The sequence below is a fragment of the Pan troglodytes genome, chromosome 2 (genome assembly GCF_028858775.2).
Source record: "Pan troglodytes isolate AG18354 chromosome 2, NHGRI_mPanTro3-v2.0_pri, whole genome shotgun sequence".
In the NCBI taxonomy this organism is placed as follows: domain Eukaryota; kingdom Metazoa; phylum Chordata; class Mammalia; order Primates; family Hominidae; genus Pan; species Pan troglodytes.
This window is the reverse complement of record NC_086015.1, coordinates 136,907,305-136,923,747: the sequence shown is the minus strand read 5'-3', so window position 1 is coordinate 136,923,747 and position 16,443 is coordinate 136,907,305. Positions and strand designations below refer to the sequence as shown.

The 16,443-nt window shown below is 43.9% G+C and overlaps 2 protein-coding genes and 1 non-coding gene across 9 annotated transcripts in view; 1 reads left to right on the top strand and 2 right to left on the bottom strand.

The window, feature by feature from the left end:
* Window positions 1-14,365, bottom strand: part of LOC743715 (serotransferrin) — a 51,340-nt gene extending 36,975 nt beyond the window's left edge. For 2 of the 5 annotated variants that reach the window (XR_010155337.1, XM_054681372.2), the window contains exon 1: window positions 14,258-14,332. The gene's annotated coding sequence lies outside the window, so the exon portion shown is untranslated. Of the gene's footprint in view, window positions 1-2,627; window positions 2,846-4,955; window positions 5,114-14,257 lie in introns of those variants that run through there. The other 3 variants (XR_010155336.1, XM_063806243.1, XM_063806244.1) reach the window with 3 other exon arrangements.
* Window positions 11,250-11,351, bottom strand: LOC112208780 (U6 spliceosomal RNA). Its single transcript, XR_008547387.1, has one exon. It is a non-coding gene; the product is annotated as a U6 spliceosomal RNA (small nuclear RNA).
* Window positions 14,298-16,443, top strand: part of TOPBP1 (DNA topoisomerase II binding protein 1) — a 61,491-nt gene continuing 59,345 nt past the window's right edge. For 2 of the 3 annotated variants that reach the window (XM_009446506.5, XM_516761.9), the window contains exons 1-2: window positions 14,303-14,522; window positions 15,157-15,247. In XM_009446506.5, coding sequence (XP_009444781.4) covers window positions 15,164-15,247 — 84 coding nt within the window. In that variant the 5' untranslated portion in view covers window positions 14,303-14,522; window positions 15,157-15,163. Of the gene's footprint in view, window positions 14,523-15,156; window positions 15,248-16,443 lie in introns of all 3 variants that reach the window. The other variant, XM_063806230.1, reaches the window with a different exon arrangement.

The following is a 16,443-nucleotide window of genomic DNA, read 5'->3' as shown; positions in this document are numbered from 1 at the left end:
TCAGAGATGTCAAGGGAGAGCTCAGAGTCACACAGCAGTGAGTGACAGGTGGATCTCATTCTATGGTGATAGTTTTTTCCCTATATCTCTCTACCTCTCTGTTGTATGGTAAAAGTACTGGAAGCACTGTCCAGTTTGAGGCGAGAAAAACCCTTCTGGTTAGATGTTAGGCACACCTGACATGTGTCCTGCCTGCTCCTCCCCCTCACTTAATAATAACCCTTAAGCCCCAGGGGGAAAAAATCCCTTCTCTCCTCTAACCCCATTTCTTTCACTGTAAACGAGATCAACAGCCTCTAGTTCAGGGGTCATGAACTTATTCTGTCACGGGCTAAAGAGTAAATACTTTAGTCTCTGTGGCAACTACTCAACTCTGACCTTGAAGCCTGTGAAAGTTGATCATACAGAAGTGGGTTATTTTTGTCATACCCAACTAAAACACAGTGAGAAGTCAGGGGCAAAAAAGCACTCAGGGCACATAGCATTGCTCCACATGTGAGATTCTTCGCAAGCCTGGCTGCTGAAACTGCCTGTTGTAAACTGAGACCAGGTGTAGTTAACAGCTGCTGAAACCTGCTGTGACTCCAAGGCTAATTTTACCTGTTATAGTCCCTCACTAGTCAGGACCTGCCAGTTCCCCAAAATTTTACTTTTGCCAATGAACTTTCTAGAAGAACATTTCTCCTTTTCTATGAAACCTCCAATCTTCTCTTTGTCCTTTGGACATATAGAAGACCACCCAGTCTGTGTATATGCTCAGAATTTCAATTCTTGCTTCCCAAATAAAATGTTTTAAACTTAGGGATATTTGACTTGGACAAGCCTGAAAGCTGTCATATAGACAATATTTAACCGAATGATCATGATTGCATTCTAATAAAATTTTATTTATGGACACTGAAATTGGAATTTTATATAATTTTCACGTCACATAATATTGCTCTTTTGATTTCCCCTTCAATCTTTTTTTTTTTTTTTTTTTTGACAGAGTCTCACTCTGTCGGCCAGGCTGGAATGCAGTGGCGTGATCTCGGCTCACTGCAACCTCCGTCTCCTGGGTTCAAGAGATTCTCATGCCTCAGCCTCCGGAGTAGCTGGGACTACAGTCTCCCGCCACCACACCTAGCTAATTTTTGTATTTTTAGTAGAGACGGGGTTTCATCATGTTGGCCAGGCTGGTGTGGAACTCCTGACATCAGGTGATAACACCGCCTCGGCCTCCCAAAGTGTTGGGATTACAGACCTGAGCCACCGCGTCTGGCCTTTCCCTTTCAACCATTTAAAGATGTGAAAAGCATTCTCGGCTCATCTGGGTGTATACAACATCAAGCCGCAGACAGGATTTGGCCAGCTAGTCATAGTCTGTAATCCTCTCCCTAGTCAATGGGGTTTCTGCGAGGACCTAAGTGTCAGGTGCGCCGGCGTGGAGAAAGCACTTTCAGGGGTGCATCGCAGCCCCGCAGGCCCGCTGGCTGTCCGGTTGTCGCGCAGGGTCCCGCTGTGACCGACCCGCTGCTTGCACCCAGTGCCTCCCCGAGCACCTTGCAGCGCCGGCCCCCACCTCGACTCCCAGCGCTCACTCACTCAGGGCCCCGGCGCACAGCAGGGCGCAGATAGCGAGCCTCAGTCTCTGTGGCTGGCGCGCGTCACCCACCCCACTCTCGCGCCTCGTCTGGCTTTACCCCGCCGGAGCAAGCAGCGCCTCTTGGGAAAGTTTCGCCCACCAGAGCTGATAGCCCTCGCCACTCCTCGCACTCCTCCCTTGGGGCAGCCAGCGAGCAGCTTGTGCCCTCCGTGGGACCGGAGGGCTGCAAGATGCGAGCCTCTCTCCCGCCCCCTGCCCAGCCCCGGGGTCTGCGAGGCTGCACTTCGGGGAAGGGGGCAGCACCCCGGAGCCTGAGCAGCTTCGGAGCGCACTAGTCTGGCCGCTTTACAACCCAGAGAGAGATCCGCGGGGGGGTCCCAGGTGAGTTGCTATACGCAGGTTTCTGACCCCTGGACCCTCATCTAGCCCAGCAGCTCCTAAACGTCTCAAAAACACAAAAGCTTAGGGATTCGGGGGCTGTCCATAGGGTGAAAACTGTGGGCTCTTCCCCTGGAAAGCACGCGCTCTCATATACCCAACGTTTTGAACACAATTCTCAAGGATTCTCAGATTCTTCCTCCCAAATGGGTCTCCATCGAGAGAATGGACCACTCCTGGGTCCTCTCGGAAACTCTACCCAAATGACACTGTCCCCAGCAGCCCTCTGCTCTGGGAGGCCAAGGTCAGGTGAAGCGCTGAACCCAGAGAGGGCGGCGTCTCCTCGCCCGTGCAGCCCGATCCTGCTCAGGTCTGTGACTTCTGCCTGGGGAAAATCTGAATTTAAATACAATTTTAAGAACTTTTAATTAAAGTATAATAAATATGCATAGAACGTCACATGTTCTAAATAAATGTATGGCTTAATTATCAATTATCATCAAATGAACACACCCACATAACCAGCACCCACATCAAGAAACAAAACGTTAACAAAGCTTGCACAACCCCCTCCCACAAAGGTACCCATTATCTTGACTTCTAACACATAGACTAATTCTGCTGATTTTTGAGCTTTATGCAGATGGAATCATACCATATGTACAATTTTGTGTTTGACCTCTTTCACTGGAGATGCTATGTGTGAGATTCACCTACGTTGTGTATAGTTGCCCTTTATTCATTCTCAGCGTTGCACATTCTACACTGTGTATGCAGCACATTTTGTCTTTCCTCTTGATCGTTGCAGTCTTCAGTTGGGCTCTTAAGGATAGTGCTGCTGTGGATATAATTTTAACTTTATTTTCTATCTGTTGCTGGTATCTGAAAAAAACAATTGGTTTTTGTATATTGACCTTGAATCCAGTGATCTTGCTGAGTTGTCTTATTAGTTGGAATTGCTTCCTTCCTATGCACATCCTTATATCTTATATGAATAACGTCAGTTTTGTTTTTTCCTTTCAGATCCTTAGGAATCTCTTTCCTCTTGACTTACTGCACTGGCTAGAACTCACATTACATTCTACTACATGTCTTTTCATGCACTTAGGGATGCATCACTGCAGGGTTTCCCCATACATCATGAAGTAGATGTATGTTCAGCTTTAATAGTTACTGCCGAACTATTAATACAATATTGAGTAGAAGGGTGCTAGGGAAAGTCTTCAATAATTCTCCATTATGCAAAATGTTTGCTGGTGTTTTGTTTTGTTTTAAATATTATTAACCATATTAAGGAACTTTCCTTCCTTCCTGGGTTGCCTAAATTTTTTAAAAATCATGAATGGGTGTTGCATTTTGTCAAGTATTTTTTCTGCACCTAAGATACTCATATGATTCCCTTTTCTTTTATATTAATGTGGTAAACTCCTCTTACTCCTTCTCTTTCTTTCTTTTTTCTTTCTTTTTCTTTCTCTTTCCCTCTTCTTTCCTTTTTCTGTCCCCCCCCCTTCCCTCCCCTCCCCTCCCCTTCCTTTCCCTCCCCTCCCCTTCCCTTCCCTTCCCTCTTGCTTGGGTCCTGCCCTATTGCCCAGGCTGCAGTGCAGCTGTGGGATCATAGTTCAGTGAAGGCTCCACCTCCTAGGCTCAAGTGATCCTCCCTCCTCAGCCTCCCAAGTAGCTGGGGCTACAGCAGTGCACCACCACACTGGACTCCTTTAATTGATTTTTAAATGTTAAACTACTCTTACATTCCTGGAATAAACCCCACTTGGCTATTACGTATAACATTTTTTTACATATTGCCGAACTTGATTACTTTTTTTTTTTTTTAGGATTTTTTGCACTTGTGTTCGTGAGAGCAATCATTCTGCAGTTTTATCTTAATGTCACTAAAAGTTTGGTTTCAAGGTTTTAATTGCTCATAAAATGAATTGGAATATGCTACTTCTTTTCTTATTCTTTGGAAGATACTGTGTAAGAATAGCATTCTTTCTTTCTTAAATGTTTGGAAGGCCTCACCAGTGAAGCCACCTGTGTTTAGAGTTTTACTTGTGGAAAAGTTTTTGATAACAGATTGAGTTTCTTAAATAGCTAGAGAAATATCCAGATTTTATGATCCTTCAAGTTTCAATATTGGTAAGTTTTTTGTTAAAGAAATTTGTCCATTTTATCTAATTTTCAAATTTACTGATATAAAATCATTCATGATCTTATCCTTTGACATTTTTAGTACATGGTATTTAGTATTTTCATTGCTGATATTAGTGATTTATGTTTACTACTTTCCTTGATTAGTATTGCCAGGATTTTACCTATTTCATTAATCTTTTCAGAGAATCAACCTTGGCTTTGCTGTTTTTCTCTATGGTACATTCATTTATTGTTTCATTGATTTCTGCTCTGTTGACTTTCTTTGAGTTTTGGTCTTTCTCTAGCTTCTTTATTCTTTCTTTCTTTCTTTCTTCTCCTTCTCCTTCTCCTTTTTCTTCTTCTTCTTCTTCTTTTTTTTTTCTTTTGACAGAGTCTCGCTCTATCGCCCAGGCTGGAGTGAAGTGGCACGATTGCGGCTCATTGTAACCTCCGCCTCCTGGGTTCAAGTGATTCTCCTGCCTCAGCCTCCTGAGTAGCTGGGATTACAGGCATTAGACAGAGCACCTGGCTAATTTTTTTTTATTATTATTTTTTAGTGGAGATGGAGTTTCACCATGTTGTTCAGGCCAGTCTCGAACTCCTGGCCTCAAGTGATCTGCCTGCCTTGGCCTCCCAAAGTGCTGAGATTACAGCTGTGAGCCACCATGCCTGGCCTCTCTTGCTTTTTTTTTTTTCTTTTAAGGCAGTTAAGGTCACTGATTTTTCAGCCTCTCTTCTCTATTACATGTGATAAAGGCTATAAATTTGCCTATAAGCATTCCTTTTCTTGATATATTATAACTTCATGGTTATTCAGTTCAAAATATATTCTAATTTTATTGTGATTTCTTATTCAACTCACGGTTTATTGAGAAATGTATTGCTTGATTATCCAGGTGGGCCAATATCCTCACAAGGGTTCTTTAAATGTAGAAGCAGAGCCTCCAGAAAGGAACTCAGCCCTGCTGACATCTTGATTTAAGCCCAGTGAGATCCACTTCAGACTTCTGACCTCCAAAACTGTAAGATATTAAGTTTTGTTACAGTAGTAACAGGAACCTCATATACTTGATATATTTATTGGAGCCTTTTCAAGGTGTGGCATTATCTTTTTATCTCCCATTCCATGGAACTTCAAATTGTGCCAAGTATCTTAAGGAGAAAACTGGCCCTTTGTCAAGCTTAGTTCTCCGCTCCTCCCTTCTCAATGGGATCTTGCCTCCACTTCTGTTTTTCCAGCCCTGAGACTGCCATCAGCTCGGCTGGCTTCTCTGTAAGCCAGCAGTGACCCTCTGCTCAGGCAAAGCCAGATTCCCCCTGGCCATGTGCCGAGTGGTTCATCTTTAACTGTCCTGGCTCTCCCTTCACTTACTCATACATTTGAAAGGAAATAGGGTCTATGAGGGCAGAGATCACTTTTTTCTTGTCCAACATTCTAATACAAGGTTGGAAAATAGTGTCTGCTATAGTATTGGGCTCAAAAAATCAAACAGATCAATAAATGCACACAAATGTCTCAAAAGTGGGTTGAGCAATCTCCTACGCAGGCCTATGGACAAAAACCAAATAAAGTCCAGAGGTGATCATTCCTTCTAAGGTTAATTATTCACCTAAAACTAACACAGCCTAAATCCAATAGCAGCCACTGTGCCCCCGACCCTAGATTAGATCAAACTCTGAAAACTTAGTGTGTACTGGGACAAAGTCATATTGCAAAGATAGGACATCCAAAGTGCTAAAGTCATTTCTGTGCTTTGGTACAGGCTCTCATAAATAGCAAAGCAGAAGGTTAGATGCTTGTATGGTGGAAAACAGTTTAAAAACTTCACGGCAAAGATAGTCTTTGGAAAACTTGGGATTTATAGATTTATTAGTGTGTACCAGGCACCGTACTAAGTGCTTCCCAAATGTTAAATGATAGTAACCCCACAAGGCTATTGCCATCCCCTTTTTGTACAGAGAGACAGTGAAGCACAGAGAGGTTAACCAGTGACTTGCCCAAGGTCAGGTAGCTAGTAGGTGTCCAAGCTGGCATTCAAACTAGGCAGCCTGCTTCCATAGTCCATGCTGTTTCTCATGTGGCCTCTGACATTTGTCTCTGGAGCAATTTCACACTTTCCCCTTTCCAAGGCATCTTGAAGTAATAACGGCATGGGGCACCATGTTTGTTTAAACTGTTTCCAAGTTCAGAATTGGTTGGATTGAACTGTCCTGGCTCTCCCTTCACTTATTCATACATTTGAAAGGAAATAGGGTCTATGAGGGCAGAGATCACCTTTTCTTGTCCAACATTCTAACATAAGGTTGGAAAATAGTGTCTCACAAATAGCACTAACTGCTATAATAGCAAAGCTCCAAAATCTTAATGGTTTAACACAATAGGAGTTGACCTCTTAGTAACATAAAGCCCATCTGGCAGCAATCGTGGTGATTTGTTAGGGTGGGAGTGGGGAGTTCACTTTCATAGCTCCATTCAGTCATTCAGAGATCCAGGCTGAGAGAGGTTCTGCCATTTTCAACACATGGCTTCCAAGATTGCTCTGTGTGTTGATATTCAAATGACAGAATAAGGAAGAGCGTGGAAGGTAGTGCAAGAAATTTCCTTGGATTAAGCTCGGATGTGACAAACATCACTTCTATCTATATTCTATTGGCCATAACTCAGTCCCATGACCCCACCAATTGTAAAGAGGATGGGAACCGTAGTCTCTGGCTAGGAAACTACTTCTCAGCAACAGCAAAACACTATGAAAGGGGACCACATGTCTGGGGTCTTTTGTCTTAGTTTGAGCAGACCCAGAAAACAGACTTTTAGACAAGACTTCTCAGATGTTTTATTTGACAAGTAAAGAAACACAGGCAAGACAGTAGAGATGTGGCTGGGCACGGTGGCTCATGCTTGCAATCCCAGCACTTTGGGAGGCCAAGTGGGTGGATCGCCTGAGGTCAGGAGTTTGAGACCAGCCTGGCCAATATAGTGAAACCCCGTCTCTACTAAAATTACAAAAAATTAGCCAGGTGTGGTCACAGGCACCTGTAATCCCAGCTACTTGGGAGGTCAAGGCAAGAGAATCGCTTGAACCCAGGAGGCGGAGGTTGCAGTGAACTGAGATCGCGCCATTGCACTCCACCCTGGACAACAGAGCAAAACTCCGTCTCAGAAAAAAAAAAAAAAAAGAAAATAGAGATGTGAGACAGGGAGAAAGGCATCCAAAGAATGTGTTAACAAGTCAGTTGCCACTGTGGACACTGGGGCTTAATTCCCCTGAGGAAACTATGAGAGTCAGAGTGGATGTCCCATCCACGGGACATGCAAACAAGGGTTTTTGTGCACCAACTCCTGTCAGCCATCATTTAAGGGTATTTTTTCCCTATAGGTCATAAATCCTCTAGCCCTCTGGCCTACTGTGCAGGTGGCAGAGCAGATTCCTGGTGCCAGAGAATGCCTTCATGCAATGAACACAGATGCTGGCAGCTGGAAGTTTCCTAATGTGCATGAGTGCTAAGGGTGAGGGGGTATGGGTGGGACACTAAGAGTTTCTACATGGTCTCTGCCAGAATCCAGACATGTTTTTTTCCCTCCCTGCCCAAGCACACATCTGCTACACAGTGGGGAATGGGGAGGCACAAACAGAATAACAACAATAAAACTCCCTTTCAGAAAAGGGAGGAGTGGAGACCCATAGCCATCATTGGTCAGTATCAATTTTGAAGTTGGGCAGGCACTAGGAGGCTCTCAATTGGGGGTTCTGATTAGATCAGATTCTGTTCTGTGACAGGAGCTCCTTTGCTCATTGCTCTCCAGGATCCCTGGTACCTCCTTCTGGGAGGATTTTCATTTTCTATTACCCTCTCTATCCATATCTGAATACTGAGGAGTTTGTGCTCCTTGAGGCTGTATGACTTTCCACCTACTTGTGCTGTGAAAATTTGAGGATTAAATCAGAGTCTGAATACTCCAGGTTTCTGGTTGGGTTCAGAAAGCAATTATCTCAAAACGTTCGTAACCTTCAGATCTATTTGGTTCCAGTCAGTTTCACGTGGTAGTTGTCAACCTCACACATACAAAACAAGGTCAAGGGTAAGGCCTGATTCCACCAGTGAACATACTTGAGACATTTTTAGATTTAGATGCTTTATTACTTCCATAGATAGCAACAGAGAAGAATAAGTGAAAGATGTCATCTCCTTGGGTCTGATGATTGCAATGCGAGTTGTAGGATACTCTATTACTAAGGAGTCAAATCTAGATGGCAGCTAGTGCTTTTATATTCTGCAGGCCTATCATGAGGGGAGTGGGGCAGAAAGCCCCATATCTCATCAAAACCTGGGAGGTGATGAGAAACTATGTCATGACAGCCTCTTAGGAGAGATAGAAAGGCGAGTGAGAGATGCCTTTCTAGTAGCTCCTTAGACACCTCCCTTAAGGATGACAAGGTGTTGTGCCAGGGCTCAGATAAGTTGCAATTCAAGCCTTTGCCTCTATTGATATGTGTAAGCTTATCAATAGAGGAAGTCATGGCAGAGCTGTTCTTCTACAGAAGTAGTCCCCTCCCTAGTTCTTTCCTAGACATAATTTTCAAACCTGATTGCTATCTTTGGCCCCATACCTCTCTCTCTCTCTCTCTCAGTTGATGGTGCCTACCTAGCTTGGGTGAGAGGACCATATTCTTTAACTAGATCTTTTCCACATGGTCGGGTTGTAATGGACATTTGTTGCTCAAAACCTTTCTCAGGTTTATCTCTTCTTTTTGGGACACAGATGAAGTCAGCTTTTCCAACCTTGCAAAATCTCACATACATGGATTTTTTTTTTTTTTTTTTGAGTCAGAGTCTTGCTCTGTCACTCAGGCTAGAGTGCAATAGTGAGATCATAGCTCACTGTAACCTCAAACTCCTGGGCTCAAGCAATCCTCCCACCTCAGCCTCCCAGTACCTAGGACTACAGGTGTGTGTCCTCCACACTCAGTTAATTTAAAAAAAACAACAAAACTTTTTTTTAGAGACAAGATCTGGCTGTGTTGCCCAAGCTGGTCTTGAATTCTTGGCCTCAAGCAATTCTCCTGCCTCAGCCTTCCAAAGTACTAGGATTACAGGTGTGAGCCACTGCACCCGGCCTGGATTTTTTTTTTTTTTCTTTTTCTGAGACAGTGTCTCGCTCTGCTGCCCAGGTTGGAGTGCAGTGGCACGATCTCAGCTCACTGCAAGCTCCACCTTCCAGTTTCACGCCATTCCCCTGCCTCAGCCTCCCAAGTAGCTGGGACTACAGGCGCCCGCCACCACGCCTGGCTAATTTTTTGTATTTTTAGTAGAGACGAGGTTTCACTGTGTTAGCCAGGATGGTCTCGATCTCCTGACCTCATGATCTACCTGCCTCAGCCTCCCAAAATGCTGGGATTACAGGCATGAGCCACCATGCCCAGCCAGGCCTGAATTTTTAAATTCTCTTTATTTTTGTTGCAAACAGCCCAATTCCCTGAGCTTGTCTTTTGCTTATCTAATTAAATGCAGCCAGTAGCAACCAACATAGAATAGAATGTGCTAATGACATTCTATTTTACCTCCTCTTTGCTAGAGCTCAGCAGACTTAGTAGGCCTATGTTCTATCTTCCAAGTTACTGAAGACAATAGTTTAAACAAATGTTTTGCTAATCAGACTATTTCTGTAGCGATAATATCATTTACTAATTTCACTTCTAAATTGTACATTCAAGGCCGGGTGTGGTGGCTCATACCTGTAATCCCAGCACTTTGGGAGGTCGAGGTGGGTGAATCACAAGATCAGGAGTTCAAGACCAGCCTGGCCAATATGGTGAAACCCCATCTCTACTAAAAATACAAAAATTAGCCAGGCATGGTGGCACATGCCTGTAGTCCCAGCCACTCAAGAGGCTGAGGCAGAAGAATCGCTTGAACCCAGGAGGCGGAGGTTGCAGTGAGCCGAGATCATGCCACTGCACTCCAACCTGGGCAACAGAGCAAGACTCCATCTCAAAACAAAAACCAAAGCAAATTGTACATTCATTTATTTATATGTATTTATTCATTTACAGCATTGGAAACAAACATAAAACTCTATAACTCAAAAAACCTATTTTTAGTTTGGCTTTAATTTTGAGAAATATTATCTATGTAGTAAAATATAATAATAAATATTCATATTCCCACCACCCATATTGTAAAAGTAACTATTTTGTCATATTTGTTTCCTGTGTTTTCTTTCCCATTCTTTTTTTTTTTTTTTTTTTGAGATGGAGTTTCGCTCTTTTTGCCCAGGCTGGAGTGCAATGGTGCAATCTCGGCTCACCACGACCTCCGCCTCCTGGGTTCAAGCAATTCTCCTATCTCATCCTCCCGAGTACAGGCGCCTGCCACCATGCCTGGCTAATTTTTTTTTATTTTTAGTAGAGATGGGTTTCTTCATGTTGGTCAGGCTGGTCTTGAACTCCCGATCTCAGATCATCTGCCCACCTCGGCCTCCCAAAGTGCTGGGATTACAGGCATGAGCCACCACTCCCGGCCTCCTTTTCCATTCTATAAACAGATAAAGTTGCCCATAATGTCACCCCAAGCAGGGTCTGGAGAGACTGGCTCTAGGTGACAGAAGTGCCAGAGAAAGAGGAAACTGACCCTAAATGCCAGGAAAGTGAGGGGAAAGTTAATTCCCAACCCCAAGTACATTTTTTTTCTTTTTCTTTTTTCTTTTTTTTTTTTGAGATAGGGTCTCACTCTGTTATCCCAGGCTGGAATGCAGTGGCATGATCATGACTCACCACAGCCTTGACCTCCTAGGCTCAGGTGATCCTCCCACCTCAGCCTCCTGAGTAGCTGAGACTACAGATGCCCGCCACCACGTTCAGCTCATTTTTGTATTTTTTGTAGAGATGAGGTTTCACCTTGTTGCCCAGGTTGGTCTCAAAGTCCGGGGCTCAAGCAATCTGCCCACCTTGGCCTTCCAAAGTACTAGGATTACAGATGTGAGCCATAGCACTCGGTCCCCAGCTTCTTTTTTAAAAAAGTTTGTAAATATTAGAGATGGCGGCGGGGGGGGGTCTTGCTACGTTGCCTAGGCTGGTCTCGAACTCTCAGCCTCAAGTGATCCTCCAGCCTGGGCCTCCTAAAGTACTAGAATTACAGGCGAGAGTCACCACGACCAGCAAATATGGAATGCTTCACAAATTTGCATGTCATCCTTGCACATGGGCAATGCTTATCTCTGTACCATTCCATTTTTTTTTTCAGTAAACACGCTGCCAAAGCAAGCACCGAAACCTCAGCTTCCGAGGGCATATCATAACCTTTCCCTGTTTTCACCAAAGTCTTCAGGGAACACAAACCCATGTACAGTTAGTTCCTTGTATCTGTGGGTTCCACATCTGAGGAGGTCAACCAACCGGGGATCAAAAATATTCAGAAAAAAATACAATTTTTATGTAAAATTTGCCATAGTAGAAAAAATACAACAATAAAAAACCAAAATTTAAAAATACAGTATAACAACCGTTTACATAGTATTTACATAGCATCAGGTATTATAAGTAACCTAGTGATTATTTAAAGTACATGGGAGTGGCCAGGCGCAGTGACTTCTGCCTGTAATCCCAGCACTTTGGGAGGCTGAGTCAGGTGGATCACGAGGTCAGGAGTTCAAGACCAGCCTGACCAACAAGGTGAAACCCGTCTCCACTAAAAATGCAAAAATTAGCCGGGTGTGATGGCAGACACCTGTAATCCCAGCTACTTGGGAGGCTGAGGCAGGAGAATCGCTTGAACCCCGGGGGTGGAGGTTGCAGTGAGCAGACATTGTGCCACTGCACTCCAACCTGGACAACAGTGAGACTCCGTCTCAAAAAAAAGAAAAAAAAAGTACATGGGAGTATGTGCACAGGTTATATATAAGGTACTTGAGCATCTTCAGATTTTGTTATCTGTAGGGGGCCTTGGAATCAATCCTCAGTGGATACTAACCATTTCACCCTTTCCTGAAGGACTGCTGTTCAAGCAAACTTTAATGTGTATCAAAATCACCTGAAGGGCACAGATTGCTAGCCCTACCCCAAGTGCTCCTGACTTATTAAGTCTGAAGTTGAGCCCAGGAATTTTCATTCCCCCAAAATTCCCAGGAGATGCCGATGCTGCTGGTCCAGACACTACACATCAGAACCACTGCTTTATCCATTTTCCAGGAGTAGGTACTAGAGACAGACCCTCTCTGCTTATCTGGAGACACAAAATGGGAGAACTTGCCCCCTAGTGGTGAACTCTTACTCTAAAGACAGGTCACTCCTCTGGTATCAAGTTCCGGCTGGGTAAAAGCTAAAGGGTGCATTTTCTTCATCTTCATTAGCAGCATCTATGAATCTCCTTCTCTTGTGAGGTCTCTACTTGGCCCAGAAATGCCAGGAATGGGCTCCCTCCCCGGTGTGGAACTTCACACGGAGATGGGCAGACAGCACGTGCCCAGGAGCAGTGTGGTGTGTCAGGAAAGGCACGGGCAAGTGACACAGTCCCTAAACTTCACCTTCCCCATCTCCATAACATGAGACAATGATACCCATCTATTATAGGGTTGCTGAAAAGAGTAAACGGGAATAGTGTGAGCAGGAGTCCCATGTTAACTGTAAAGTGCCCTAGAAATATTAATTGTTATTACAGATTCAGGTCAGATTTGCACCTTAACAATTAACTGTGGTTTCTTTTTTTTTTTTTTTCCCACCTCTAGTGATTTTTGTTTTTTTGTTTTTAAGGCTTTCTTCACCCTTCCCCCAGCAATAGGCCTTTACCTTTGAGCCCCAGTGTTAATTGATTCTGACTCATTTCGGGTAAAAAAAAAAAAAAAAAAAAAATTAATGATATTTATTAAAGCACAGTAAGACAGATTTTATTCAGGACCATCAGGATAGGTATAGCAACCATGGCAATGGGATTCTGAATTAGGAGAGAGAGAGTGGGCTCAACTCTAAATACAGCATGGGCAAGTGGGAATTTATAGCCAAGGAACAAAAGCTTGGGGTCACTGGATAAAAAATTACTAAGAAGGAACTTCAGGAGTAAAGGGGTTTCTTGCTGAAAATAGGTCAAGGTGATCAGACATCACCTTGAATGGTAGAGGATGAGGAACCTGATCAGATATTGAGGGTAGAGGGTTCTAACTGGATTTTCCAAGGAAATGCACAGATAAACCTACAAGAAGGTTGAGGAGTCTGACTAAAGTTTGGCCAAGCAAAGAATCTTTGTCACCTTCCATCGGTGTATTCAAAAACTTAAGACTCAAGCTGCTCATTACTATCTTTAGGCTCTAAAAAGAAAAGAAAAACAAAAACAATCAAGGGACATGGTATTATACTTTTACATTAGTAAATCCAAAGTCATTTTCTCAATCTCAGCAGTGAAGAATAAAATGATCCTCATTAGTATAGTGGCTAGATTTTATAAAATAAGAAAAAAATTTTTAAAAAAAGAATAAAATGAAAAGAAGCAACAACGAATCAGTTTTCCGCTGGTTATCACTAAGGTTTGGCAGGCCCATCTTATCCCCTCTCCCTTTGCTCTCTGCCATCTGAACCTTAGGTTCAGTCCCAGAATCTCCCCAGTACTGAGGCAGATGCAGAGAAAGAGAACGGCGATGTCCACTGAAGGGGAGGAGGAGGGGAGACCATTGAAGATCTTGACAAAGATCCCTTTGCATTAGCTGTGTAATAAGTCATCCTTTCTTCCCTTGCCATCTTGTGGCTGTGTTAGGCGGTGATTCTATTCCTGCTGTGTTGGAGGGAAACCACCCAGTCCGTAGTCAGAAGACCTGGATGCAGTATTAATTCTACTACCTACTAGCCGTGTGCCCTTGAACCCATCATTTAACTTCCTCCGTTTTTACATCTACAAAATGGAACTACCACTATTTGCCTCACGGAATTGTTTTGGATAATACCTTTTCCCGTGCATGCCTGGTATAAGACAGGTGTAAAATAAATATCTATTGAGGAAATCCTTTCTTTCCCTGGCTTTTTTAACAGTAAAGGAGTATTCCTGGCCTGTGGTCCTACCTCTTGAACCGACGGCGCTGGGCCTACTCGCAGCGGAGACTAGGCCCTACCAGCAAAGCCCTAAACCCAAAGGGTCCGGCCCAAGCTTTCCCTGAAGCCCCACCGCCCCCAGACTGCTCACCTCCAATTTTGACATTTCCGCTCTTCTGCTGCAGCTGCCGATGGCGTCACTTCCACCGGAAAAGGCAAGCGCGGCCGCGCGGTTGGCGCGAAAGTCGGTTCCCGTTCTGGGCAATTTCCGGGTTCTCCAGCGTTTGCTTTCGGGTAGGGGCGGCGCCGAGTCGGGGGAGGGGGCTGTGCGCCGGGCTGGCGCCCGACCCCAGCCACCGCCCTGCGGCCAGCGCGTCCCCCGACTCGCCGCCCGGAGACCCCGAGGCTCCAACGAGGTAAGTGAGGCGCGGAGTGGGGACACAGCTCCTTCCCAGCCCCAACTGGGGTTCGCGATGCCTTCTGTGGCCTTCAGGACCCTCTTTTCCTGTCCTGGTAACTGGCCCTGGAGCCGGCGGGTGGGCCTTTGACGCCGAGAGGACGTGGCTTCCGTGATCCCAGAGCCAGGCCTTTTCCTGGAGATGGGAACCGGAGCATCTAGCCTTATGCAGGGCCAAGACCATGCTAACTGGCTTCCATGTTTATATTTAAAATCTATTTACTGAGGGATGAACGTACCTCGCAGGCCGTGGGTATCCGCAGGGACAGATACACTCTGTGTATCCTTAAAACAAGTGCAATTGAATGTCCATTGGCCTAAAGGGCTTAGAGCCTTCATAGCAGGGCCTTCCTCAGTGTATTCAATTCGGGTTAATTTTGCTGTCTGATTTGCAAGGATTGGTGTTGTCATCTTTTACCTTGGCTTTGTCCAAGTTCCAGGGTTTCTTACAAATGCCGTTGACGAATTCACGGGCAGAGCCAGAATGTCTGTCTTTAGGCATTCTTGTCTGCACAGAAAAATAGGTGGGTTAAACATGCAACTTTATATCTAATGTGGTTTTGTTCTTGTTAATGGTTCCTTTATTTTGACAGTTCAGAAATGTCCAGAAATGACAAAGAACCGTTTTTTGTGAAGTTTTTAAAGTCTTCAGACAATTCCAAATGTTTTTTTAAAGCTCTCGAGGTAAGAGTTGAAAACATCTTAAAACCGTGAATTCATTTTCTTGCTTTTAAGTGTTTTTGATTTGTTGGGCTTTATGTCTTAGAAGTAGATATTTCACTTTCATAATAATTTTCTAGTCTACATTAATACAGATATATCATTATCACATATTTTTGAATTGATCTAAGTACATCATTATGTATTTCGGGGGGCTGGAAGTCTATTATCACATTGCTGTTTAATGTGGCTGACCTACAGTTCTTGGAAATTAAGTTGCTTTCATTTGTCTCCTAGCCAGAGTGGTCCTTTGCGTGCTGTAGAAATTTGAGTCAGTTGTGTACTGGTCATACTTGAAAATTTTTTGGTTAATTGTTAAAAATTATGTTTTATTATGTACAGTATAATAATTGGATGATAGTAGGGGTGATGTAGATCCTTGCTTCTCACAGAACCCAGCAGTATCAGCATGGCCTGGAAGTTTCTTCGAAATGCAGAATCTTGGCCTCCAACCCAGACTTAGAATCTGCATTTCTAACAAGATCTTCAGTGTGCATTAAAGTTTGAGAAGCATTTGTAGCAGATTTTTTTAAACTTCATTCATTCAGCAAGTATTTATTGAAGTGTTCATGATTTGATAGGCACTTCTCTAGTACTTGGGATGTATCAGTGATGAGAACAGGCAAAGATTTCTGTTCTTTCAGAGCTTACGTTCTAGCAGGAAGACATAGACACTAATCAGACATGATAAATTAGGAAGAGAAAAAAGCAAAACACGTTAAGGTGTTCCAGAGGATGTTTCTTGGGGTGGGAAGAGAAGGGGGTTATAATCTTAAATAGGGTGTGATCAGGGTAGGCTTTATGAAGAAAAAGATATTGAGTAAACGTGAAGGAGGTGAGATAGCCTTGCAGATATCTGGAGAAGAATGTTGCAGGCAGAGAGAGCAACCTTATACAGTCCCTGGGAAAGTGCCTGTAGTCTCTATCCAAGTTTAGTGTACTGTTGTGTAGTGAGTGAGGGATGGGGGAAGAGTACTAAGGAATGCGTTAGAGAATAATGGTAAAGAGGTCATGTAGGGCCTTGTGGGCCATTTTTCTCTCAGTGGAGAGCCATTGGAGGGTTGATAATCAGAAGAGTAAACATGATCTGACTTACAGTTTTAAAGGGATTACTGTATTTAACATAAGGACCTCAAAATTGGTTCAGAACATTTCTGAGT